Source organism: Phyllobates terribilis, unplaced genomic scaffold (genome assembly GCF_046119375.1).
Source record: "Phyllobates terribilis strain yellow unplaced genomic scaffold, ASM4611937v1 Scaffold_3__8_contigs__length_932513732, whole genome shotgun sequence".
In the NCBI taxonomy this organism is placed as follows: domain Eukaryota; kingdom Metazoa; phylum Chordata; class Amphibia; order Anura; family Dendrobatidae; genus Phyllobates; species Phyllobates terribilis.
In genome coordinates this window covers 586,921,531-586,948,662 of record NW_027362763.1, presented here as the reverse complement: position 1 = coordinate 586,948,662, position 27,132 = coordinate 586,921,531, and the positions used below count along the sequence as shown (strand labels likewise).

Sequence of the window (27,132 nt, the reverse complement as noted above, 5' to 3'; positions counted from 1 at the left end):
TATTGATAACATTTGGGGTAGATCCGATGTTTTGATCGCCCGTTAATTGCATTTTATTGCAATTTTGCGGCGACCAAAAAACGTAATTCTGGCATTTAGAATTTTTTTCTCGTTACGCCATTTACCGATCGGATTAATTCTTTTTTTATATTGATAGATCGGGCGATTCTGAACACGGCAATACCAAATATGTCTATTTAGGTTTTTTTTTTATATTTTATTTTGAATGGGGGGATTTAAACTTTTATATTTTTTTATATTTTTAAAAACTTTTTTTTTTTACTTTTTGCATGCTTCAATAGTCTCCATAGGAGACTAGAAGCAGCAGCTGTCCAATTGGCTCTGCTACATACAGGGGACTAGCAGATCCCCTGCATGCAGCAGAAATGGTCCTGTGCTATGAGCGCCGACCAATAGGTGGCGCTCATAGCGTCCAGATCATGACAACCAAAGGCGTCTGCTGCAGACCCTGGGTTGTCATGCCCACCTATCGATGACCCGCGATCACGTGATGGGGTCGCCGATGGGCGGGGCTTATGACGCGCTACCTGGAAGCGCGCGTTAAATGCTGCTGTCGGAGATTGACAGCGGCATTTAACATGTTAACAGCCACGGGTGGATCGCGATTCTACCCGCGGCTGTTGCGGGCACATGTCAGCTGTAAGAATCAGCTGACATGTGCTCGGTTCAGTGAGGGCTCCGCGCAGCAGCCCTCACTGAACGGGGGGGGTACGCAAATGTGCGTACTAATACGGCAAGGGTTGTAAAGGGGTTTAAAAAAAAAGAATAAAATAAATTATATTTACCTTCCGGCGGCCCGCGGTGCGCTCCTCCTTGCTTCCTGGCACTTCGCGGTGGATTGAAGGACCTGCGCTGATGTCAGAGTCATGTGACGGTTAACGCGACGCTGACGTCGGCAGGTCCTTCAATCCACCGCTGCCGGCAAGGGAGAATGGAGTGAGCGGGACATCGAAGGGCAAGTATACATTATTTTTTTTATTTTTAACCACTCTCTCGGGTCACACTATATAAATCCATGCATTTTGCATGGATTTATATAGTGTGACCTAGTTGTCACAAGCACTTTCCAAGTGATGCTAATTGCTTGGAAAGTGCTTGTTAATTGCGCATGCGGAAATGCCAGTGAATAACGCTTCATTTCCGCATGCCCCTGGCAGGAAAAACGGAAAAAATCCTGAGCATTTCTGCATCGTGGGCACTTAGCCTAATTCTCCATTTTGACTGAAGTGCACCTGTCAGCAGGATTGTGCTTAGTAAGCTACATACACTGTCAGGTGGGCGACATTACACTGATTAAAATGATACCTTGGATGATGAAATCTGTGCTGTTGATCTTGTGTAATCTTTACTTTCATTTTTGAGATGATATGCGCATTCATCAGGTTTGTCTATGGGAGGGGCTTTATCTGGTGCTCTGCTTATATCTTCTCTGTCTGCGTTTTTGACAGGTCACTGTTTCTTCAGTTACCTGCCTCCTATTTTATATACTGCATGTGTAATTCTGTGGTTCAAATGAAGAAATTTCCATGCAGCAAAACGGCGCCCACGCATGCGCAGTGGCATAGCGCGGTCGGCGGCGCCATATTGCTGCAGGCCATTTTTTACCTTCCAGAAAAATGGCGCGTGAGCAGTAGTATCTATCACTTGCTGATAGATGCCACTGCGCAAGAGCTGCCTGCGGCGCAGTTTTGCTGGAGGAAAAAAAATTTGCTGCAGCAATATGGTGCCGCCAGCCGCGCTTGCATAGTGGCATCTATCAGCAAACGAGAAATGCTACTTTGCATGCGACGGCGCTGTTTTGCTGCTTGTAAATTTCTTAATTTGAACCACAGAATTATACACTGTGTTCCAAATTATTATGCAAATAATATTTTCTCAGATTTTCCCAATTTACCTATATGAATTGCAGTCATTGTAATTTTCCAGTCAAATAACTATTAGAGTACAATTGAAAGGTTTTTGTACAAACTGCCTATGATAACAGTATATTTTAAAAAAATAAAAAACTCAAACTGCACTCAAAATGCATGTTCCAAATTATTATGCACAGCAGAGTTTTCAACCTTTTCAGTTTAATAAAGAACAAAAAAATGGTCATTTTTGAAATTATAAGCATTAGCAGATTATTACATACTGAAATCAAACAGTTTTCAACTCAAAACTTTATTCTAGGTGATGTTACATTTGCACACAGGACCCCTTGTTGGAAAGGAGCTTCTGAACTCTCTCATTCATTGAATTTGTCAGGTTTTGGATGGTTTCTGCTTTAATTGTTTTGCATGAGGACAGAATACCCTCCCAGAGCTGTTGCTTAGATGTGAACTGCCTCCCGCTATCATAGACACTCCTTTTGATGATGCTCCAGAGGTTCTCAATGGGGTTGAGGTCAGGGGAGCATGGGGGCCACACCATAAGTTTGTCCCCTTTTATGCCCATAGCAGCCAGAGATGCAGATGTGTTATGTGCAGCATGAGACGGGGCATTATCATGCATGAAATGATCTCGATGGTCCAGATGGATGGAGTGGAGGATGGCTGGTTGATGGACACCCCATGCAAACACGGCTACGGCGCTAACAAGGAGGAGGTGGAGTAATGTTTTGGGCTGGAATCATGGGGAGAGAGATTGTCGGCCCTTTTAGGATCCCTGAAGGGGTAAAGATGAACTCCATAATGTATGTTGAGTTTCTCAAACAGCACTTCCTGCCATGGTTCAAGAAGAAGAACCGTGCATTCCGCAGCAAGATCATTTTCATGCATGATAATGCCCCGTCTCATGCTGCACATAACACATCTGCATCTCTGGCTGCTATGGGCATAAAAGGGGACAAACTTATGGTGTGGCCCCCATGCTCCCCTGACCTCAACCCCATTCAGAACCTCTGGAGCATCATCAAAAGGAGTGTCTATGATGGCGGGAGGCAGTTCACATCTAAGCAACAGCTCTGGGAGGGTATTCTGTCCTCATGCAAAACAATTAAAGCAGAAACCACCCAAAACCTGACAAATTCAATGGACGAGAGAGTTCAGAAGCTCCTTTCGAACAAGCGGTCCTATGTGCAAATGTAACATCCATCACCTAGAATAAAGTTTTGAGTTGAAAACTGTTTGATTTCAGTGTGTAATAACCTGCTAATGCTTATAATTTCAAAAATGACCATTTTTTTTATTAAAATGAAAAGGTTGAAAACTCTGCTGTGCATAATAATTTGGAACATGCATTTTGAGTGCAGTTTGAGTGTTTTATTTTTTTAAAAATATACTGTTATCATAGGCAGTTTGTACAAAAACCTTTCAATTGTACTCTAATAGTTATTTGACTGGAAAATTACAATAACTGCAATTCATATAGGTAATTTGGGAAAATCTGAGAAAATATTATCTGCATAATAATTTGGAACACAGTGTATATGCCATATTTAAAATAGGCAGGTCAGTGAGGGATCAGTGACCTGTCAATAATGCAGAAAGTGATTATATAAGCAGAGCACCACATAAAGCCCCTCCCCCGACGCATGGGCATATGATTATCTCTAAACTGAAAATAAAGATTAAGAAAGAGCCAGAGGACCGATTACATCATCCAAGATATTTTAATCAGGTAATGTCACCCTCCTGACAGTGTATGTAGTTTACTGAGCACAATCCTGCTGATAGGTGCGCTTTAAAATCCCATCTCACCGATATACCAGGAGGGGCACTGGGATATATAATCAACCATTTCAGAATGACAAGATAATTAATCCGTAACTCTTCCTGTGCTACGAGATGTAAACTAATATACAAGAGCAATTTACGCAACTCAAACACTTGTAACATTCTATTTGAGTTCTTGTTAAAACTTGCCTACTAGCTTTAAGAGACCCATTGTCCGAGTGTACCACTTTCTTTGATATTTTTAGCTTGACAGTATAAGAGTAGAGGGGAAGGGAGGGTTCTAAACTCAGGGATATCTGGTTAAAACCTCTCCAAAATTGAAAAATATGATTTTTTGCCATTTCAACACTTTACTCACCAAATGTGGAAATTATTAAGGATTTACCAGCCACGGTCTTCTTAAATTCCTGGCGCCGCTCCATCATCTAGTCACTGCAGCTCCTGACTGATCTGAAGTCAGAGGTAACAGTCACAATCTGTGTGTAAGTCTATGAGCGCCTTCTTCTGGAAAGAAAAAGTAAAACCTGCTAGTGTGGTGCTTTAAATGCTGACTATAAGGTAATGATCCATCTTTTTGAAATAGTGACTCGTATTTTGAATGGCTATTTTTGTTTGTTGGTTTGACCAATTCAGTGGGACTGCTCCATCCACTGTCTATAGAATTGCAAATGCTCACTACTCCATTCAAGCAGGAATATGAGTCTCTCGTTCATTGAATTAGAGGGTCTCCGCAGCAAAACCCTTCTGTTATCATACATTGATCATCTCTATGCAATGCAGAGAAAAGCAGCATTCACTGGATCTTTGCAGCTATAAAAGTCCTTTCATTCCAAAAAGCATTGACATAAATTCGGCGATGTGCAGGTAAGTAGGGGAGACATGCAGGGGGAGAGAAGGTGTACAATGGCTGTTTCGCATCTGATGCTTCTACGGATCCAATCTCTGATGATGGAAACATCTGAGTGCCGTGTTCAGTCCTGCAGACAGGTGGTATAATATTTTTCTTCGGATAACCTATTCAGTTAATTTTCCATTCATAGGTTAAGTTCACACGATATGTTTTCTATGTGTCTTCGTGGCAGTTTTCCTACCGCAGAAACGATGCAGAAACATTTGTTAATAGGTCTGCCAGGTGTCGCAATGGGAATCCGGATGTGCTGTGCACATGATGCGGAAACTTCCGCTCTGGAATCGCATTGCGATAAAAACCGCAGCATGACCATTGTTCAGGTTTTTCCGCTGCAAATTCACACCCATTGACTTGCATTGAACCGCAGCAAACCTGCAGGTATAATTTCTATACCTGCGCATTTGCTGGGTTTCAATGAAAGTCAATGGGCACAAATTTGCGCCGGAAATGCGCTACCTGTGGTACCTGGGTCGGAAGAGGAGGACTACAACTCTTCTCATCCAACTACCGTTCCTGCTAATAACAGCGAGAGCGGCATGGATGGGAGGAGCAGTAGTCTGCTCGGCCGTGCCCGCGGTAAAAAAAAAAAGTAAAAATAAACCTCACACTCACCTGTCCGGCAGCCCCCAGTGTCCTCCTGGTCCCGGGCGATGCTCTATCCCCGGCGGCCAGGGGTATACTGTGGGGAGCGGGCCTGCTCCCCGCAGTGTACCAAGCTGCCAGGACCTGCGCTGACGTCACCGATCAGTTGATGGTCACGTGACCCAGGGTGTTGAGCTCACCGGGGCTGATCATCTGATCTTCAGTTGATCCACCCCAGTGACCTGCACTGCAATGTACACTGACAGGGGTGATTTTACACTCCATGTCAGTGTACAGTTCTTTCTTCTACAGCAGTGATTTCTGTTGTCACTGCTGTAGAAGTGAACCAGATCGCTGTGGGACACTCGTTGGCGTAATCGTGGACTATGTCGTTGACGGCGGACAGGTGAGGCATATGGTTGTTTTTTTACTTTTTTTTTCAGAAGATCGATGGCTTTGCGGACAGAGGGTAATAAAAAAAAAACTGTAGAACCGTGTGTTTTTTAAATTTCATTAAAATAATTTATTCTGGCCATGTCTTTTATTGAAAAAGCGGCGACCATTTTACTACGCGGTTAGTAATGGGGGAGTATTATAGACGCCTCTCCATTACTAACCTGGGCTTCATGTCAGCCGCCAATACAAGGCTGACGTGATCCCCAACCCCATTACCCCACAGCTACAGGACCGTGGGAAGAGCGGAGGCTAAGCGCCAGATTTGGCGCATCTTATGGATGCGCCATTTCTGGGACTTCTGAGGGGTGATATTAATAACTGTGGAGGGGGCAAGTATTCATGGCCCCTACTCTGGCTATTAATGTCAGTCCGCCGCTGTCTGTTTAGCCTTTGCTATTTAGATTTTATAGGGGGACCCCTGTAATCTAGCCAGTAAAGACTAAGCAAACAGCTATGGGCTGATATTAATAGCCAGGGAACATTGTTGGCTAATGGCCGCTTCCTCGGCTACTAATATCCGCCCCCAGCGGTTGGCTTTCCCTCTGCTGGTTATTAAAATGATGAGGGAGCCCAAGCCATTTTTTTTAAAATTGTAGTCTCTACACGATCCGGACATAGGAGCGCTTTGGATGCAGATTTTTTTGCTGCGTCCAATATGTTGCATTCTATAGAACCCAGTTAAATCAGCATGTGTTCACTGAACCATTCAGATTTAACTCATTCTATACATTATAGTGGTCAAATGTGACTCCACAAGAGAATTTGAAATGCTGCGGCCCTGAAAGACGCGCCGCGTCTCAGTGTCCACAGGTGATTTGCACGCATAGTGGACATGGGATTTCTAGATATCCCATCCACTATACTGTAACATCTGGATGCTGCGGTTTAGACACCCGCAGCATGTCAATTTCTGTAGCGGACACACTAGTCTCCACTGCAGATTTTGACAGATTGAAGTGTCATTATATGCAGTGGATTCACATTTACCGACAACAAAAGTGCAGCATTAGAACACCGCTTTTTGGACGCAACAGAAATATTCTGCTTCCAAAGCGCTTCTTGTTGCTGTTTGTGGGGACGTAGCGGCTAACGAACCAGCTGTGAGATGTTAATTATGGCCAGGGACCATGTTTGCCTAATGGCACCTTCACAGGCTAAAAATTCCAGAGCACTGCAGGCAGATAAATTATTGGGTTCATGGGATAAGCTGACACCTAAGTCTTTTGTTTGGTGATGTCATGGTGTCAATCTGACCTTTTCATGACCCAACTTAATTAAAATAAAGAGTTAAACACACGAGTAAACACTTTATTTGAATTACAACAGACAAATTAACCAATATACTCACCCCAGTTCTGATGGTAATCCAAGGTTTAAGCAATGTCCCACCAAATAACTTTATCTCCAAAAAGCATTCATTGATATACAAAAATGCATAAAAAAACGCTTCAAAAACACATGCAAAAAATGCTTGAATAATCAGCATGCGTTTTTCCTGTCAAGGAGATGCAGAAACGCACAGGAAATTTCTGCCTGAAATGCAGACCGTGCGCACATAGCCATAAGGTGGTTTTAGGAAACACTGCTTTTTGCAGAGTTTTTAAAGGCAAAAAAGGAATAGCTTCAGATATTAGCTGTAAGTTAATAGTAAAACATTAAGTGAAATACAAACATGTTTTTGTTGCATTTTTTTTAAATCAAATAGTTTTTAATTGAAAAACTCCAAATACAAACTTTCCATCTTTCAAATAACATAAATGACATACCATATGTACTCGAGTATAAGCCGACATTTTCAGAACATTTTTCCTGCTGAAAAAGCCCCCCTCAGCTTATATTCTAGTATATACATTCTGGGGAGGGGGTGGCGGAGGAGCAGAAGCAGAGCACAGGCAGTAGCCGGCTGCTACAGCTACCATGTGTGCCCGCTACTAAAAGAAAATGAATATTCAGTCTTATCCATGCCCATGGGTGTGGAGAGGAGTGAATATTCATTTTCTTTAATAGCGCACACTGTCAATCTCTGTGCCCGCTATTAGAGAGTATGAATAATAGTCATTCTTCTCCACTTCCATGGGCGTGGAGAAGAGTGAATATTCTTTCTTTATAGTAGCGAGCACACAGGATCGCAGACCCGCAGCAGGAGTCGCGACTGCGATTGACAGTGCTCACTATTAAAGAAAATTAATATTTACTCCTCTCCACACCCATAGCCCTGGCGTGGAGAAGAGTGAATATCGCCGCAGTTTACCTTAGTGTTTGAGGGCGCATGGCAGTGACGTCATGCGCTCCTCAGATGCTGAGATCAGCTGCTGGCAGAACAGGACACAGCGCTGGAGCAGAGGGAAGGAAGGTGAGTAAGAGTTTATTATTTTCATGTTTGCAGTGATGGGGGGCCATGCATAACAGGATTGGTGACGAGGGTGCCATACATATGATTGGGGATGAGGAGTGCCATGCATACCAGGATTGGGGATGAGGGGTGCCATCAGGGTTGTGGAGTTGGTAAGCCAAACCTCCGAATCCGACTCCTCAATTTCCATGACTCCGACTCCCTCATACATGGTTCATGTTTAAGTGATAAATTTACAGTAGCACAGATTCATCTCAGCTAAAAGTCTAGACCCTTAGATCAGGAATAGGACAGACATTTATTGGACATTTCCCAAATTCTTATGAAAAAATATTCCCCACAAACTGCATTGAACTACTGTACCCAATACCCAATTTATTATATATTTTCGGAGTCGGGTCGGTCTATTTAATACCGATTCCACCAAAACGGACACTGACTTCACGACTCCGACTCCACAGCCTTGGGTGCCATGCATACCAGGCTTGGGGATGTGGGGTGCCATGCATACCCGGATGGGGATGAGGAGTGCCATGCATACCAGGATGGGGATGAGGGGTGCCATGCATACCAGGATGAGGAGTGCCATGCATACCAGGATTGGGGATGAGGGGAGCCATGCATACAAGAATTGGAGGATGAGGGGTACCATGCATACCAGGATAGGGATGAGGGGGCCATTCATACCAGGATAGGGATGGGGTACCATGCATACCAGGATGAGGGATGGGGTACCATGCATACCAGGATGGGGATGAGGGGTACCATGCATACCAGGCTTGGGGATGAGGGGTGCCATGCATACCAGGATAGGGATGAGGGTGCCATGAATACGAGGATAGGAAAATTTACCAGTAGCTGCTGCATTTCCCACCCTAGGCTTATACTCGAGTCAATTAGTTATTGTGGTAAAATTAGGTGCCTCGGCTTATACTCGGGTTCGCTTATACTCAAGTATATACAGTAGTAATTCCATAGTATAAAACATGAACTAAGTATCTCAACTTCAATTCCCTAACCCACCCTGAACCCAAATCCCAACATTCCAGAGAACCATTTTCAGAGCAGTTCTAGTACGGAGTGTAACATTCTTAGAAGGGGTAAGAAGATGATAAAAAAGTGACTAACAAAGGGATAGCATTGTTAATATTCTATCTCTAATTTTTTGTTGCATTTTTAGTGACATGGTACGTAATAATACGTCCCTGTGCCCTTGGTGCTATGGACCAAGTACTTATTATTATGACACGGCGATCATGCCAGCACACAGGCTGGACAAAAGCCCCTCTGCTCTTGGATCGGAGACCCTGCACTGACTGCACGGGGTCCTGATTGTTGCCATGGTGACCCGATGTGTTGGTCACAGTTTTGTGAACCTCCTAAAAAAAAAAGGCCAGACGGAGTCCAGAGTAAAGGCCCCGTCACACATAACGAGATCGCTAGCGAGATCGCTGATGAGTCACGTTTTGGTGACGCAATAGCGATCTCGCTAGCGATCTCGTTATGTCTGACAGGTAGCAACGATCAGGCCCCTGCTGTGAGATCGCTGATCGTTACAAAGCTTCCTGGACCATTCCTGGGTCGTTGCGCTCCCGCTGGGCAGTGTGCATCGCTGTATTTGACACCTTGTCAACGACCTCGCTAGCGATTCAGAACTGAGACACGTAGAGGTGCATAAATTGCACTTTTCTGCGTTCATCGTCCCTGATTGGTGGTCGCTACTGCGTCCTTGTTTTTTGAGATCCCACCAGCGTTCTCCGGCTGTGACTCCACTTTGAACAAATCAGACATCTTTAGCGAAGTAGGTATTGTTTGGGGTCTCAAATGAGTTTCCATTTTTAATTCATTTATAGGACATCTACCAATTATCTGCTATCATTGCTCTTCAGGGAGGGAGGGCTTGGCTTCAATAGCGATCTCGTTATGTGTGACGGGGCACCAGGACCGTTAAAATACTGGCAGCAGTTGTCGCAGCAGGTCTTCGCATCATGGGTGTTTCTGCCATGTCCCACTGGTTGAAGGCCTGCAATTGCAGGATCGCTTGCACGCTATTCACCGAGCTCCACTTCCCCATTGGCTCGGTCCACAGAGTCCACAAAGCCAGGTGGACAGTACGTAATTGCATCACGTCGACGAAGAAAGTTTTGAAGCGTGCAACAGGCCAAAAGAACAGAGTCTATTGATTTAAGCTTCATGTTAATTGGCGTATGAAAAACTCTGAAGCGGTTGGCCACGACAGCGTGTCAGAAAACGTGCTGTGTGGGTGTGTGTGCACGAGACCCCTAAAATATCTGCCCATGCAAAAGCATATATATACAGATAGAAGCCAAGCCCTCCCTCCCTGAAGAGCAATGATAGCAGATAATTGGTAGATGTCCTATAAATGAATTAAAAATGGAAACTCATTTGAGACCCCAAACAATACCTACTTCGCTAAAGATGTCTGATTTGTTCAAAGTGGAGTCACAGCCGGAGAACGCTGGTGGGATCTGAAAAAACAAGGACGCAGTAGCGACCACCAATCGGGGACGATGAACGCAGAAAAGTCCAATTTATGCACCTCTACGTGTCTCAGTTCTGAATCGCTAGCGAGGTCATTGACAAGGTGTCAAATACAGCGATGCACACTGCCCAGCGGGAGCGCAACGACCCAGGAATGGTCCAGGAAGCTTTGTAACAATCAGCGATCTCACAGCAGGGGCCTGATCGTTGCTACCTGTCAGACATAACGAGATCGCTAGCGAGATCGCTATTGCGTCACCAAACCGTGACTCATCAGCGATCTCGCTAGCGATCTCGTTATGTGTGACGGTGCCTTAAGGCCGGTGTCACATGTCCTGATATTTCCGGTACCGGAGATATCCGTGTCTGTGTGCACCTGTGTGGCAACCGTGTGCCGCATCAGGAGCACACTTACCGGCACTTGGGAATCAGTGGTACAATTGCCGGTTTCTGGACGCTGCCCTCATCATTGTCCCCTGCCGGCGCTGCGAGTAGCGTGAGCAAGAGACAATGTTGAGTGTAGTATTCTGCTCCCGCTGTATCCTGAAGAGTAAAATAAAAACTTACTTGTCCGAAGATGTTCCCTGCTGTAATCCTCTTGACCGCTCACGGGGAGAATGACTCGCTCCAGCGAACAGGCTTGCTCACTGGAGCTAGTCATTCTATCCGACTCCTCAGCTTGAGCATTCAGGTGGATTACAGCGGGGGACATGTTTGGACAGGTGAGTACAGATTTTTTTTTTATTTTATTCTTATTTTTACACCAGGACACAGTCGGAGCAGAATACTACTCTCATCGCCCCTTGCTCGCGCTTATCGCAGCACAAGCAGGGGACAATGATGAGGGCAGCGTTCAGCACCCGTTGCTTGGGAACAGCGCTTACTGTACACTGATTCCCAGGCACCAATACATGTCACACAGATGACACTGATGTCATCAGTGTGTGACGTTTTGCGGGCCGTGTAGCGTGTTAAAAATGGGACATGTCAGCGCGATTTGCCCACGGACACACGGTCTGTGGAAACACTGACACATGCACAGGCCCATTCATTTAAATGGGTCTTCGTGTATATGTGTCTCCGATATGTGTGGAAACTGTCACCACACGTACCGGATACACTGACATGTGAAAGAGGCCTAACTCTGCTGCTACTGTACAGCCACATATGGGATATTTCTACATTCAGCAAATATTGTGTGACAAATTTTGGTGACATTTTTACCCATTTCGCAGTGTGAAAATGTAAAATCTGGGGCTCAAAAAAACTTTGGTGGTAAAAATTGAATTATTCCTTTACCGCCTAATGGTGTAAAATTTTGTGAGGCACATGTGGTGTCAGCATGTTCACTGCACCCCTAGATGAATTCATTGAGAGGTATAATTCGTAAAATGGGGTCTTTTATGGGGGGAGGGGATTCTTCTATTCTGGCACCTTATGTTCCCTGCCAATGTGATACGGCACCGTCAAACCAGTCCAGCAAAATATGAACTCCAATATGGCGCTCCTTGCCTTCTGCACAACAACTTTTCGGGTTCAAAGTGCTCACATCTAGATAAGTTCCTTAAGCGGTCTAGTTTCCAAAATGGGGTCACTAGTGGAGAGGGGTTTCCACTGGTTAAGCACATCAGGGGCTCCCCAAATGCGACCATGGTATCCACTAATTATTCCAGCAAATTTTACATTCAAAAAGTCAAATGGCGCTCCTTCCCTTCCGAGCCCCGCCATGCGCCCAAACAGTGGTTTGTCCCCACATATGGGTTATCGGCGTGTTCAAGATAAATTGCACAACAAATTTTGGGGTCCATTTTTTTTCCTGTTTACCCTTGCAAAAATAAAAAATTGGGGTCTAAATTTAACATTTTTGTGAAAAAAAGTTAAATGTTCATTGTTTTCTTCCACGTTCCAAAAATTCCTGTGACGCACCTGAAGGGTTAATGCATTTCTTGAATGTGGTTTTGAGCACCTTGAGGGGTGCAGTTTTTAGATTGGTGTCACTTTTGGGTATTTTCTGCCATATAGACCCCTCAAAGTCACTTCAAATGTGATGTGGTCCCTAAAAAAAAATGGTTTTGTAAATTTTGTTGGAAAAATTATAAATCGTTGGTCGACTTTTAACCCTTATAGCTTTCTAACAAAAAAAAAAATTGGTTCCAAAATTGTTCTGATGTAAAGTAAACATGTGGGAAATGTTATTTATTAACTATTTTGTGTGACATATCTCTCTGATTTAAGGGCATGAAAATTCAAAGTTTGAAAATTGCGAAATTTTCAACATTTTCACCAAATTTCCGATTTTTTCACAAATAAACGCAAGTCATACCAAATAAATTTCACCACCATCATGAAGTACAATATGTCATGAAAAAAAACAATCTCCGAATCAGGGGGATCCGTTGAAGCGTTCCAGAGTTATTACCTCATAAAGTGACAGTGGTCAGAATTTTAAAAATTGGCCTGATCATTAATGTGCAAACCACCCGCGGGGGTAAAGGGGATAAAGTGAATATTTCAACCCCCACTCACCCATTATTTAAAAACCCTAGAAAAAATTAAAGGTTTATATGGTCATGTTGCCTGCTGACAGTTATCTATCTTCACTACACAGCAAGTTAGCTGTCATCAAATATAGGACGGTGGGGCTGTAAATGGAGGTAGAGGCTTGAACAGTACTTTATTCACACCCAGAATACTTAAACCTTATTTGTATATGTACTAAAACAGCAATTTTCAGTCAGAGCAACAGATTGCAAAATTAAAGCAGTGGTTAACATCTTTAAGATAACAACCTGACAAAACAGTTTGGGGGATAAATAAAATACAAATTGTGTTGCTTTTTTCATTCATTTTTCCATAGGATGTTTAAAATTGTCTGTATAAAAAATGCAACTAAAAATACAATTGTAAAGAAATGCACAAAATCTATAGCATTTTTACAAGCCAAAAAAACGCCTGAAGAATGAATAAAGCTAACGGAAGCCATAAACCATTTTAAAATAGAACCAAGTCAGTGGATTTTAAAGGGTGGTCCGAAATTTTTTTTAATCCTAAATATCTGTCTATTTAATGTTATAATCTAATATCTTTTCTATTATACTTTAAGAAAAAAAAACTGTCATTCCCTCACAATATGACTTAAGTTGTGGGGTCGGGGCTTGTGTATACTCGCCAGGTTTTCTCTTAGCATTGCGCACTGACAATGCGCTCTCTTCTCAGATGGCGAGGGAGTGCACTGTCACTGTACATTGAAAGAATATGCACTGTGACAAGAGAGCTCTACTGAGCATATGTTGGACCCACACTGAGTTGAGCAGGGACTACACAGCCCCTGATATGGAGGTCAATGATGATGGTTCATTTAAGGCTTTGGCAGTGACTGCAGTCTGCTCCCTGATGATGTCTCATGCACTTGGGGTTCTCAAACAAATAGTCATCAAACAGGAAGTTGGTAAAAAAAAAAAAAAGCAGATAGAGTTGTGAGGGAACAATAGTGACTTTTTAATTATATATTAGAAAAGAGATAAGATTATTAAATTAAACACAGACAGACATTTAGTGTTAAAGCGCACCTGTCAGCAGGATTGTGCTTAGTAAACCACTGTCAGGTGGACGCCATTACATTGAGTAAAATGATACCTTTGTTGATGAAATCCGTCCAGTGATTATTTTATAATCTTTATTTTCATTTCTGAGATAATGATATGCTCGTGCTTTGGGGCGGCCTTTGGGGAGGGGCAGTAACTTGTGCTCTGCTTATGTATTCATATGTCTGCCTTCTGACAGGTCACTGTGCTTTCAGTGACCTGCCTACTATTTTAAGTACTGCCTGTGTAATTTATGTGCCAAACCTGAAATTTACATGCACCAAAATTGCCCGCACGTGCGCAGTTGCATCTATCGGTTGCCGAGAGTTGGTACTGCACGGCACATGGCACCATATTGCTACAACCATATTCTTTTTCCTCCAGCAAAATGGCGTGTGCGCAATAGCATTGCAGTATTTAGAATAGTAGGCAGGCCACAGATTTCATCATCAAAGGTATCATATTAATCAGTGTAATGTCACCCACCTGACAGTGTATGTGGTTTACTGAGCACAATCCTGCTGACAGGTGCGCTTTAAAATGAATTTTAGTTTCGGACCACCCCTTTAAGACCACATATTTGACATGTCCTGTGCTCTGCATTCCGTAGTAGGGAGGTGTAACAATCTGTCAAATTTACATGCAAACAACTATATTTTTTTTTATATATTGTAGACAAGAGGAAGACTCGTCCACATCATCTAGTGATGAAGATGAGGAAGATGACAAAACTGGAGATCAGCTATTTGGAAAAATTGTTTATGTTTCCTTGAATAATGTAGACAAAAAGAAAGTCTCTTGTGTTCCAGCATTGGTAAGAGCCGTTTTGGTAAATGGATATTAAATTTTATCCATGACCATCTCTACTTTTGGGACTCCTGTCGCTCATCCCTTTTTAATTCTCTTGAGGCAGTTTGGTTCAATATTGGACAAGGGGAATCAATTGAAATCTCTATAAAGCTCAGATTTTTTAAGTGCCTGGATAGGAGCTTGCCAGCATGAAGGAAGTGAAGTTGGGGAATGTTTATTCAAATAATTATGCATTCTAGGCCTAATAACTTCTTAAAGGGGTTGGCCACTTTTTAACTAGACTTTTCTTTAATACTCTATTCCCCCATGTAAACTAGAAATAATAGATACCTCCCGCACCAGTGCTGTCCCAGCGATGTCGGCGTTTGCGTGACACTATTATACCACCTGAGCAGTGAAGCCAATCAGCAGCTGCTAATGATCATCTGGATGTTTCCGCGAGGTGTGACAACTGCAGTCGATTAGCAGATGCTGATTGGCTGCGGCACTCAAGTGGCATAACAATGTCACATGATCACAAGACAAACCTCGTGCCAACATTTCGGAAGCTGCGCTAGTGTGGGAGGTATGTTATTTTTATTTTACATTGGGGAATGTAGTATTTAAAGGGAACCTGACAGTCAGTCGCTCTAGTTGATTGACAAGTCTTTTCCCTATTTACACATATGGGAGAAATCTGTCAATCAACTAGAGCGGTGCAGGGAGAAGCCTGACTAGTCTCATCTCTCTACAGTACATGGCCGCATCTTCTAACTATATTTTCTCTGAAACCTTGGAGTGTTTTGCAGAAAAACATACGTGGCTGCAATTGTGAAAGCCAAACACTGATTCATGCTGCCTGTGGCTTGGCCAGCATGAATTAACAAACAGGTTCCCTTTAACCCCTTATTGACCAATAGACGTCTTTTTACTGACTTGTGATATAAGAGACTAGTGTTCCCGACAGGTGACTATCCTGTAACTGTCACCTGTACACTATAGCTGACAACTTGCTGCATCAGTCACGATTAGTGTTGGCACCGACCATGGACGTTTAACCCCTTAGATTCTGCAGTCAATAATGACTACAGCATATAAATAGTTAAGAGTGTGGGGGGCTCCCTCTTTAACCCCATCGGCACCCTGAGATCTTGATTGTGTGGTCCTGATGTTTGCTATTGCAATTTAGGTGGTGAAAATAAACTTTTTCATTCTTGTCATGCCACTTTCCATTACTTCCTGAAAAGAACCAGAAGGGTTAATGAACTGCCTGAAAGCAATTATAAATATGTTTAAGGGTGCAGTTTTTAAAATGGTATCACTTTTGGGTGGTTTCCAACATATAGGACGCCAAAAGGCACTTCAAAGTCAACGAACAGGTCCCTATAAAAATAAGTTTTGTAAATTTCCTTGAAAAAATGAAAAATTACTGCTACATTTTTAAACCTTCTAAAATGCTAACAAAATAAAACACTTCACAAATGGTGCTGATGTAAAGCAGACATGAGGGAAATGTTATTTATTAATGTTTTTGTGTGGTATGACTATTAGGATTAAAGGGATAATCATCAAATCAAAGTTTGAAAATTGCAATTTTTAAAACATTTTTGTCAAATTTCTGATATTTTTATAAATAAAGGCAAAACATATCAACCTAAATTTACCATTATTTTATATCATGTGTCAAAAAAAAAAGTCTCAAAATCAATGGGATATGTTGAAGCATTCCAGAGTTATTACTACATAAAGTGGTTAGATTTAAAAAAAATTGGTCCGGTCACCAAGGGGTTAAGAAGGGGATTCCAAGTAGTGGAAAACCCCTTTAGGGTATATGCGCACGATCAGGATTTGAAGCAGAAATTTCCTGAGCATTTCTGCATCTCCTTGACAGGAAAAACGCTGGGTGTTTTTGGTGCGCTTTTGATGCAGTTTTTGAAGCGTTTTTGTACATCAATGAATGCTTTTTGGAGCTAAATAAAGTTATTTGGTGGGACATTGCTTAAACCGTTGGATTACCGTCAGAACTGGGGTGAGTATATTTGTTAATTTAAATGAATAAAGAATGTGTCTGTTGTATTTCAAATAAAGTGTTTACTCTGTTTCTGTGTGCTTATTCAATTAGTTTTGGTCATGAAAAGGTTTGATTGACACCTTGTCATCACCAAACAAAAGAGCTGGGTGTCACCTAGTCCCATACACCCAATCTTCATTAGAATTTCAATTCATGTAATTTATGCGACAGCTGTGAGCTGGTATTTTTAGCCAGGGAAGGTGCCATTTGCAAATATGGTCCCTGACCATGAAAATAACATCTCACTGCTGGTTTGTTAGCCACTACGTCCCGCCGATCAGCACTCAGCAGCACTTTGGATGCAGCACATTTTAAAAACGCTTTGTTTTAATGCTGCACTTTTGTTGTCGGTATATGTGAATCCATCGCATATAATGACTCTTCAATCGGTCATAAATTGCTGCGGAGACTAGCTTGTCCGCTACAGAAATTGACATGCTGCGGGTGACGTGGCCATGGTCAGGAGTCGCTGCCGGTTTGACGCTGCGTGTTTATATAGCGTCAAACCCACAGCGTCCCGATGTTACAGCATAGTGGATGGGATCTCTAGAAATCCCATGTCCACTATGCATGCATCTGAGGCTGCGGATCACCCGTGGACAGTGACATGCGGCGCGTCTTTCAGGACCGCAGCCTGTCTCCGCAACAGAAAAACGTTAAATAACAAACAACCATATCCCTCACCTGTCCGCCGTCAACGACTTAGTCCATGTACCGCCAACGATTGTCCCACAATGTTCCGGGTCACTTCTACAGCAGTGACATCAGTGTAAAATCACCCCTATCAGTATACATGCTGCAGGAGGTCACTGGGGTTGATCAGCTGAAGATCAGCTGATCAGCCCCGGTGAGCTTACCACCCTGGGAACATTCTTGAGAATGTTCCCAGGGTCAGGTGAGCATCAGCTGATCGCGGGCGTCACCAATCAGCTGATGGTCGCGTGACCGATCAGCGGATCGTTGACATCACCGATCAGCTGATGGTCACGAGACTGCTTAGCTGATCAGTGACGTCAGCGCAGGTCCTGCCGGAAAGGTGAGTATAGAGTTTTATTTTTTTATTTTTACCTTTTTATTTATTTATTTATTTATTTATTTTATTTTTTACAGCGGACACGTTATCAGCGAGAGCGGCGGTCGGATGAGAGGAGATGTAGTCCTCCTCTTCCGACCCGGGTACCACCCGCAGCGCTTTTCCGGTGCGATTTTGCGCCCATTGACTTTTATTGAAACGCAGCATATCCGCAGGTAGATATTATACCTGTGGGTTTGCTGTGATTCAATTCAAGTCAATGGATGCAAATTTGCTGTGGAAATGCCCAAACAATGGTCATTCTGCGGTTTTTACCGCAATACGAATCCGGAGCGGAAATTTCCGCATCATGTGCACAGCACATCCGGATTCGCATTGCTATACATGGCAGACCTATTAACCGCTTCCAGACCGCCCACTGTACATAAACGTCGGCGCTGCCTGGGCTCTGTGCAGCGCCGACGTTTATGAACGGTCGGTGGTCCTGCAAGTGCTGCGGGTGCGGTGCAGAGCGACAGCTCTGACAGGGGACATCATCGGGACCTGATAGCATCAGGTCCCAATGATGTTAACCCTTTACTATCTTCTCTATGCCGCGATCTGTAGTGATCGCGGCATTTAGAAGATAGTGAGAGGTGAGGGGGTCGTCCACTTACCTCTCCGACGGCCTCCTGATGTCTTACAGGACCTGCCGTTGTCATGGCAGCCGGAGGTCACATGACCGCTTCCGGATATGCCATATGTGGTGTCCTGCTAGGCTCAGCCTGCAGCTGGAGTCTAGCAGGAGACAGACAGTGTAAAACTGTCAGCAGAGCTCTATGTAAAAATGTCTATTGCATTGCATGAGAACAGTGATTAGAAAAATAAAAATCAATGTCCCATACAGGGACTAAGTAAAAATGTAAAAAAAAAGTTAAAAAAATGTTTTCAAACTGTTAAAAAAAAAAATCACAAAATAAATAAAAATAAATAAAATATTAAACCAATATTAAACCATTAAACCAATAAATAAATTTTTTTATACAAAAACAAAAAAAGGACACATATTTGGTATCGCCGCGTCTTAAACAACCCGATCTATAAAACTGTCACACTAATTAACTCCTTCTGTGCACACCATAATAAAAATAAATAAAAAACGGAGCAAAAAACTATGCTTTTTCATCTTATCGCCAAACAAAAAGTGGAAAAAAATGCGATCAAAAAGCAAAATGGAAATAGAAATGGTACCGCTGAAAACGTCATCTTGTTCCGCAAAATAAAGTCGCAATACAGCTCAATCAGCCGAAAAATAAAAAGTTATAGCTCTCAGAATAAAGCAATGCAAAAAAAATATTTTTGCTATAAAATTGTTTTATTGTGTAAAAGCGCCAAAACATAAAAAAAATATACAGTAAGTGTAGTATCGCTGAAAACGTACTGACCTGAAGAATAACCCTGCCTGATCACTTTTACCACACGCAGAACGGCATAAAAAAAAACCTCAAAAAACAATTCCTGAATTGTTGGTTTTTGTTCATTTTACCTCCCAAAAAACGGAATAGAAAGCGATCAAAAAATGTCACGTACCCAAAAATGGTACCAATAAAAATGTCAACTCGTCCCGCAAAAAACAAGCCATCACATGACTCTGTTGGCCAAAATATGGAAAAATTATAGCTCTCAAAATATGGCGATGCAAAAACTAGATTTTGCCAAAAAAGTGTCTTTTAGTGTGTGACAGCTGTCAGTCATAAAAACCCGATATAAATCTGGTATCGCTGTAATCGCACCGACCCGAAGAATAAAGTAATCTCATCACTTATACCGCACGAGGAATGGCGTAAAAAATAAATAAAAACAATTCTTCACCTGCTACTGATTTGTTTATTATGTCTCCCAAAGATCGCAGTAAGGCTCTGCGCACATTTATCCTGCGCTCTGCGCTGAGCACTTACACCAGAGTTTCCGTGTAAATCTCTGAAATATGTGATTCAGCCGGAACCCATGACGGAAGATTCCCTGTAATGAGGCAGATATAGGCCACTGTGGATGCCGTCTGGCCTGTGATCCCACGGTGTCATTTGTTTTAGGCGTGCATAAAAGTGCGGTTGGACACAGTTTTGTGCACTTCTGAAAAAAAGGACACCGCTAAACAGAGGCCAGACGGAGTCCAGAGTAGCTCTGCTGCCTCATTACAGTGAATGGATCCCGCAGGGGTTTCATCTGAATTACATCACTTGGAAATTTAGATGGAAACCCCGATGTAAGTGCTCAGCCTAGAGCGCCGGATAAATGTTACGTAAAATGTTCCCAATAAAAGCTTCAACTCAGTCCTCAAAAAAAGCTAGTCCCCACTGAGGTCCATCATCTGCTAAAAATATAAGGGACTTCCAAGTTACTGGTAGCTGAAAGGCTCTGGAAAAGCGAAATGGCCCTTGCCCCCCAAAAGAAATTCAGAAAATTTTGTACTCCCAAATCCAAATGTCTATTCTACAATAATTTGTTCTCCAATTGTCAAATAGCGCTCCGTCCCCCCAGATCTCGCCGTATGGCTGAGCGGTACGATACAGCCACTTAAGGGGTATTTCCACTTTTAGAAGAAATTGTGTGACACATTTTGGCACCATTTTTACCCATTGCCCTGTGTGAAAATGTAAAATCTGAGGGTAAGGCTGTGTGCCCACGATGCGTTTTTTAAGCGTTTCCTCAGCGGCAAAAACGCTGCAGAAACGCTTAAAAAACGCATGGTAGAAGGCCTGCCATGTTCCCCAATGATAATCTGCATGTGCTGTGCACATGCTGCGGAAATTTCCACTGCGGATTATCATTGCGGAAAAAAACGCAGCACTACCAATTATTTTGCGGAAGTGCTGCGTTTTCGCCGCCATTGACTTGCATTAGAACGCGCCAATTCCGCGAGACTGCATCTGTACTTGCGCTATTGGCGCGTTCTAATGTGCGGATGGTACCCGGGTGTAGAGGAGAGGAGAGTCTCATCCACACCCAGGTACCATTAAAAGCTGTAAAAAAAAGAATAAAAAATAAAGATTTTATTCACCTTCCGACGGCCCCCGGACTCCTTCCCTGTGCTTTTCTTCGCTTGCCGATAGATCGCGCAGGACGGACTGAAGGACCTGCGGTGACGTCACAGTCATGTGACGGCAGGTCCTTCAGTACAGCGTACCGCGATCTGCCGGCAGCCAGCACAGGAGCGCAGCAAGACAGCGCGGGTCATCGGAGGGTAAGTGTAGGTTTATTTTTTATTTTTTACCATTCTTTATGGTCACACTATATAAATCCATGCCGGTTGCATGGATTTATATAGTGTGACCGAGGTGTCAAGCACTTTCCAAGTGATGCTAAAATCGCCTGGAAAGCGCTTGACAACCCGCATGCAGAAATGCATGTGAAGAACGCTTCACATCCGCATGTCCCTGGCAGGAAAAACGCATGTACAATCCGCATGTACAATCCGCATGTACAATCCGCATGCACAATCCGCATGCACAATCCGCATGGACAATCCGCATGGACAGTCCGCATGTACAATCCGCATGTACAATCCGCATGTACAATCCGCATGCACAATCCGCATGTACAATCCGCATGTACAATCCGCATGCGTTTTTTTCTGCCAGGGAGATGCAGAAATGCTCAGGAAAAAATCCTGAGGATTTCTGCATCGTGGGCACATCTCCTAAAACATTTTTTTTGTGGTAAAAATATAATTATGCTTTTTTCACTGCCCAATGGTATAAATTTAAAAATTATAAAATACTCACTACTTCCCTAGATGAATTCCTTGAGAGGTGTAGTTTACAAAATGGGGTCACTTGTGGGGGTTTCTGCTGTTTCGGCATGTCAGCGACTCTTCAAATGTGACATGGTGTCTGCTGCCTATCCCAGCCAACATAGCGCTCCTTTCTCTTCCGAACCCTGCCGTACACCAAAGCAGTGGTTTTCCCCCACATATGGGGTATCGGTGTACTCAGGAGAAATTGTACAACAAATTTCATGGTGCAATTTATCCTATTACTCTTATGATAATGCAAAATTAAGGGATGAAAAACGGTTTTGTGGGAAAAATGTGAAAATTTTATTTTTACAGCTCAATATCATAAACTTCTGTGAAGCACCTGGGGGTTCAAGGTGCTCACCACACATCTAGATAAGTTCCCTGAGGGGTCTAGTTTCCAAAATGGTGTCACTTGTGGGGGGTTTCCACTGTTTAGGCACATCAGGAGCTCTCCAAACGCAACATGGCGTCCGCTAATTATTCAAACAAATTTTACATTCAAAAAGTCTAATGGCGCTCCTTCCCTTCCGAACCCTGCAGTGCGCCCAAACAGTGGTTTTCCCTCACATATGGGGTATCAGCGCGCTCAAGAGAAATTGCACTACAAATTGTGAATTCCATTTTTTCCTGTTACCCCTGTGAAAATAAAAAAATTGGGTCTAAAGTAACATTTTTGTGAAAAAAGTTAAATGTTCATTTTTTTCTTCCACATTCCAAAAATTCCTGTGAAGCACCTGAAGGGTTAATAAAGTTCTTGAATGTGGTTTTGAGCACCTTGAGGCGTGCAGTTTTTAGAATGGTGTCACTTTTGGGTATTTTCTGTCATAAAGACCCCTCAAAGTAACTTCAAATAAGATGTGGTCCCTAAAAAAATGGTTTTGTAAATTTTGTTGGAAAAATGAGAAATCGCTGGTCAACTTTTAACCCTTATAGCTCCCTAATAAAAAAAAATGTTGGTTCCAAAATTGTGCGGATGTAAAGTAGACATGTGGGAAATGTTATTTATTAACTATTTTGTGTGACATATCTCTCTGATTTAAGGGCATGAAAATTCAAAGTTTGAAAATTGCAAAATTTTCAACATTTTCGCCAAATTTCCGTTTTTTTCACAAATAAACGCAAGTGATATCGAAGAAATTTTACCACTATCATGAAGTACAATATGTCACGAAAAAACATTCTCAGAATCAGGGGAATCCGTTGAAGCGTTCCAGAGTAATTACCTCATAAAGTGACAGTGGTCAGAATTGTAAAAATTGGCCCGGCCACGAAGGCAAAAACAGGCTCTGGCATGAAGTGGTTAACAAGCGTTTTCGCAGTGTTTCAGCGGCGGGAAAACTCCCGCAAAAACGCATCGTGTGAAATGAACCTTAAAGTTTTATAACATATGCATGTCATATAATGCCTTGTGTTTAGACTCCATGGCATATTATTGCAGGGCATAGTGGGATCCTGGCAGCACTTACAGAAGGGCCTTCACTTTTATGGCTGGGTTCAGAGAACCCTTTATTTCCAACTGTTTAAATGGCACCTATCACCAGAAAAAAATCACTATTAACCTGCGGATATGGGATTAATTTGAAGGCTAATATGGTTATTAACCTGCCTAGCGTCTGCACTTAACTGAACGCTGTCAGGAGGAAATGAACTTTATTCTCCTGGTGGCGTTTGGCTTCCACTCATGGAGGTGGCGATAGTTCATTCTAAAAATACACACTGGCGGCTGTAACCGTGCCCCCGGCCTTGACTGATGTCTGACCCTAATGCAGAGCCAGTGTAAGCCAGGGGCGCAGTTACAGCCGCCGCGCTCTATACTCAAAGTGATGACTGAACCCGCACCGGCGCCGCCACTGTGACTGGAAAGTCAACATCACCAGGTAAATAAAGTTCATTTTTTCCTGACTGCTTTTGGCTAAGTTTGGGCACCGGATAGGTTAGCTACGCTACTCACCTGCAGATTAACCCCATATCTGAGGTTAATAGTGTTTTTTGTAGCGACAGGTTCCCTTTAGCTTATAGGTACTCTGACACGGAACATGTTGGACATAGGAAGAGGGCTCTTGGGTTTTTTGGGGGAACAAATGCATTAGTGATCCTAACGTTGAAGTATTGATAAAATATATTGAAAAAAAAAAAAAAAACTTGCATTCATTCCAAAACTGAAATAATGTCTTTTTTTCTGGATGCAAGGCAAATAAATGTTTTTGTTTTTTTTTGTCTAAAAGGTAGTTTCACCAGACTGCCGTGATGATATCGCAGTTAAAAAAGACTTTATTCTAGTGCGGTCTTTTAAAGATGGCAAATTGTAAGTATGTTTTTATCGTAAGTTATCATATCCTTTTATAGCTGATGGATCATGTGCAGATTCTAACACCTTTTTCATTTTAACAGCTTGTCTGTTGTAAAGTCTAATATCCATGACATTGGTGATGTCTCAGTTAAAAGTGACAGTACATTGAAGTCAGGTAAGAGGCGTTTGGACTTGTTTGCATCAGAATATTTGTGCAGTGTGGAGGAACAGGGGCTTTGGGGCCACCATCCTAGTAGTCTGGGAGTATTAGTCCTATCCCAATAATGTAGTGGGTGTAATAATAATATTAGCAAATACCTCCCATTAGAAATGTAGTATAGTTCTTCTGATTCTCTGTCTCTTTCCTCATGTGCAGGTATTGCAGGACCTTAGGTATCCATGGTTACGACCACTAGCATCTAGCTAACTAACTGTCACTATATCAATGATCGTAACCATGGATACCTAAGGTCCTTCAATGCCTGCAAGTGAGGAAAGAGACAAAGTGAATCAGAAAATCTATACATTTCTAATTAGAGGCATGTGGTATTATTATTATTATTATTATTATGACACCTTCTGCTTATTGGGATAGGATCTTGGATATGGGAATACCTATTATTTGGTATTGCTGTGTATTTCTGTAATTGATGTTGTTTTACAACTACTTGGAAAAAATTACTGGCAGCAGAAACCAATATATTTGCAACATACATAGCAATTTTCCGGTTTTTACTAGTGATATTGTTAATAAGACTGAGTTTACACTGTGTGTGCAGTGTCTGGTTGGAGTTTATGCTGGGAAAGCTCCCAGTGCATTTACTAATTGTATCCCTAGACTGCCATTAACCTGATAGAAGCGAAAATAAGTCTTTTGCCTCTGCCTATGTGATATGAAGGTGTGGAGAGTTAATCCAACGCTAATCAGGCTCAGGGCTCGTGTGATGTAACAACCTCACGTGAGTCCCAGAAGCGCGAGTGCCGACACCGCTGGAATGGCTCCGGAGGTGAATATAATGCTGTGTGCACACGATCCCAACCGGCAACACTTTGGACGCAGCATACTTTGCTGCTTCCAATTTGCGGCTTTTATTGAACGCAGATGAATCCACATATGTTCATTGAACCGTGTGGATTCACCACATTCAATACATTGTACTAGATTCCTCTTGCGGAAACTAGCAACTCCGCAAGAGAAATTGTCATGCTGCGTTCTGGAACGACTCTCCACATGTCAGTTTCCGTGGGTGACCACAGGCACAGGTGAACGCACAGCGGACATGGGCTTTCTACAAATCCCATCCACTATGCTGTAACAGCTGGCCGCTGTGGATTGCACACTGCATAAGCACACAGCATCAAACCCGCAGCAGCTCCGGATCATGTGCACATACCCTAAGTGTCTTTATTTTAACGGACAAACCTTCAGATTGAGAAGGGTGTATCCTAAGTTATTGGGTGTTTAGTAGAATAATATCTGCATTTGCATTTTGAAAAAATTCCTGCCTCTTCAGCTACATTCACACATTCAGTATTTGGTTAGTAATTTTACCTCAGTATTTCTAAGCCAAAACCAGGAGTGGGTGCTAAATGCTCGAGTGGTGCACATGTTTCTATTTTATTTTACCTCTGATTGTTCCACGCCTGGTTTTGGCTTACAAATACTGAGGTAAAATACTGAACTTGTGAACATGGCCTAAATAATATAGTCATGGAAAGTTTTTTTGAGATCCAGTGAGAACTTGTATTGCCTATTTAGAAGAATAAATTGATGTTTATATTGTTAAGCTTTAGACTATGCCATGGAATTCATAAGAAATAAAACTATACCCCCTAACTGGAAGGCTGAAGTCAAAGAGGAAAGCTCAGGTAGCGAAACTGAAGAGGAGGAGACCAAAGAGGACGAAGATGACAACAGCAGTGAAGAGGAGGCAAGTGTTTGTACATTTCATACTGTTTGGTGTAGGTATTTTTACCAGATGTTGACGTTGGAATTCGCCAACAGTAGCCAATTCATTCATTGGTATGTACTTGTAATGTGCTTTTTCAATAAGAAACAATCTTGAATTTGCCTATTTCTTTTTATTATGTAGAGACTACACTTCCTAAAATGGCCCGGAGCAAACTATGTGTGAATTGGGCATTAGACAACAATTCAGGCTATCACTAATGAATATATATTTATTTCCATAGTTACTTAGCTTATTATGTAGATGAATGGAAAATAGCAGACATAGCGTTAACCTTTCCGCAGTTTGCCATACATGTACGCCACAGTCAGAGAGTGTATGCATTGAGAGGGCTCAGAAGCTGCACACTCTCCTTACAAGTCAGATACCGGTTCTAATGCATAGCTGCATCTGCCTGTAACAGCAGCGACTGGTGCAAGCTGCAGTTTAACTATGTAAATGCTTTACCAGTATCTAAAAAAGAAAACAATGACCGAATTGCATGTTTTTTTTTTTTTAGCAATTTTTTTTTTCACAATTTCTTCTCACAACTAGTGATGAGCGAGCGCGCTCGCAACAGCTCGGTACTCGCCCAAGCATCTCCCTTCTCCCTGTTCGAGATGCTCAGCGAGTACTTCTGGGATGCTCAGGCAGAAGTTTGAGTCCCCGCTCTGCATATTTGGCGCTCCTTAGACAGCGAATAAACATGTGGGGGTTGCCTGCCATTCACTGTAATGCTGTAGCCATGTTGGTTGTGGTTTTACAGTGATTGGCTGTCCGCACAGCGTCATCGGGTCTATGTAAGACCTGGCTCCGCTATGCTCGCCACAGTCTACCCTTCAGACAGGCAGAGTAGGGAGAGGTGCTGCTGAGTGAGGGAGAGAGAGAGTTGGTGGTTTATTAGTTAGGTATAGATATTCCACAGCAAGATATATATCCATCTGAACTAACAGTCCTTCTAAGGACTAATCCAGATGCATATATTCAGTGGTGATAGCAGGAGTTAGGCAGGCAGAGTTTGTGTGCAGTATATAGAGCAGAATAGGGTCCATTGCACATTCTGGCTGCTGCTGTTACAGATATCCATAGCCCTCTGTTCTCCCTCTGATATATAATAAATAGGTAATGCTAGAGAAACTTGCACCTACTGCCACTCAG

The 27,132-nt window shown here is 42.7% G+C and overlaps 1 protein-coding gene across 2 annotated transcripts in view; it reads left to right on the top strand.

Annotated features, from left to right (window-relative positions):
- Nucleotides 1-27,132, top strand: part of ARID4B (AT-rich interaction domain 4B) — a 593,887-nt gene that overhangs the window by 308,064 nt on the left and 258,691 nt on the right. For both annotated transcript variants that reach the window (XM_073671468.1, XM_073671469.1), the window contains 4 exons: nucleotides 14,740-14,878; nucleotides 23,961-24,040; nucleotides 24,127-24,200; nucleotides 25,814-25,956. In XM_073671468.1, coding sequence (XP_073527569.1) covers nucleotides 14,740-14,878; nucleotides 23,961-24,040; nucleotides 24,127-24,200; nucleotides 25,814-25,956 — 436 coding nt within the window. The remainder of the gene's footprint in view (nucleotides 1-14,739; nucleotides 14,879-23,960; nucleotides 24,041-24,126; nucleotides 24,201-25,813; nucleotides 25,957-27,132) is intronic.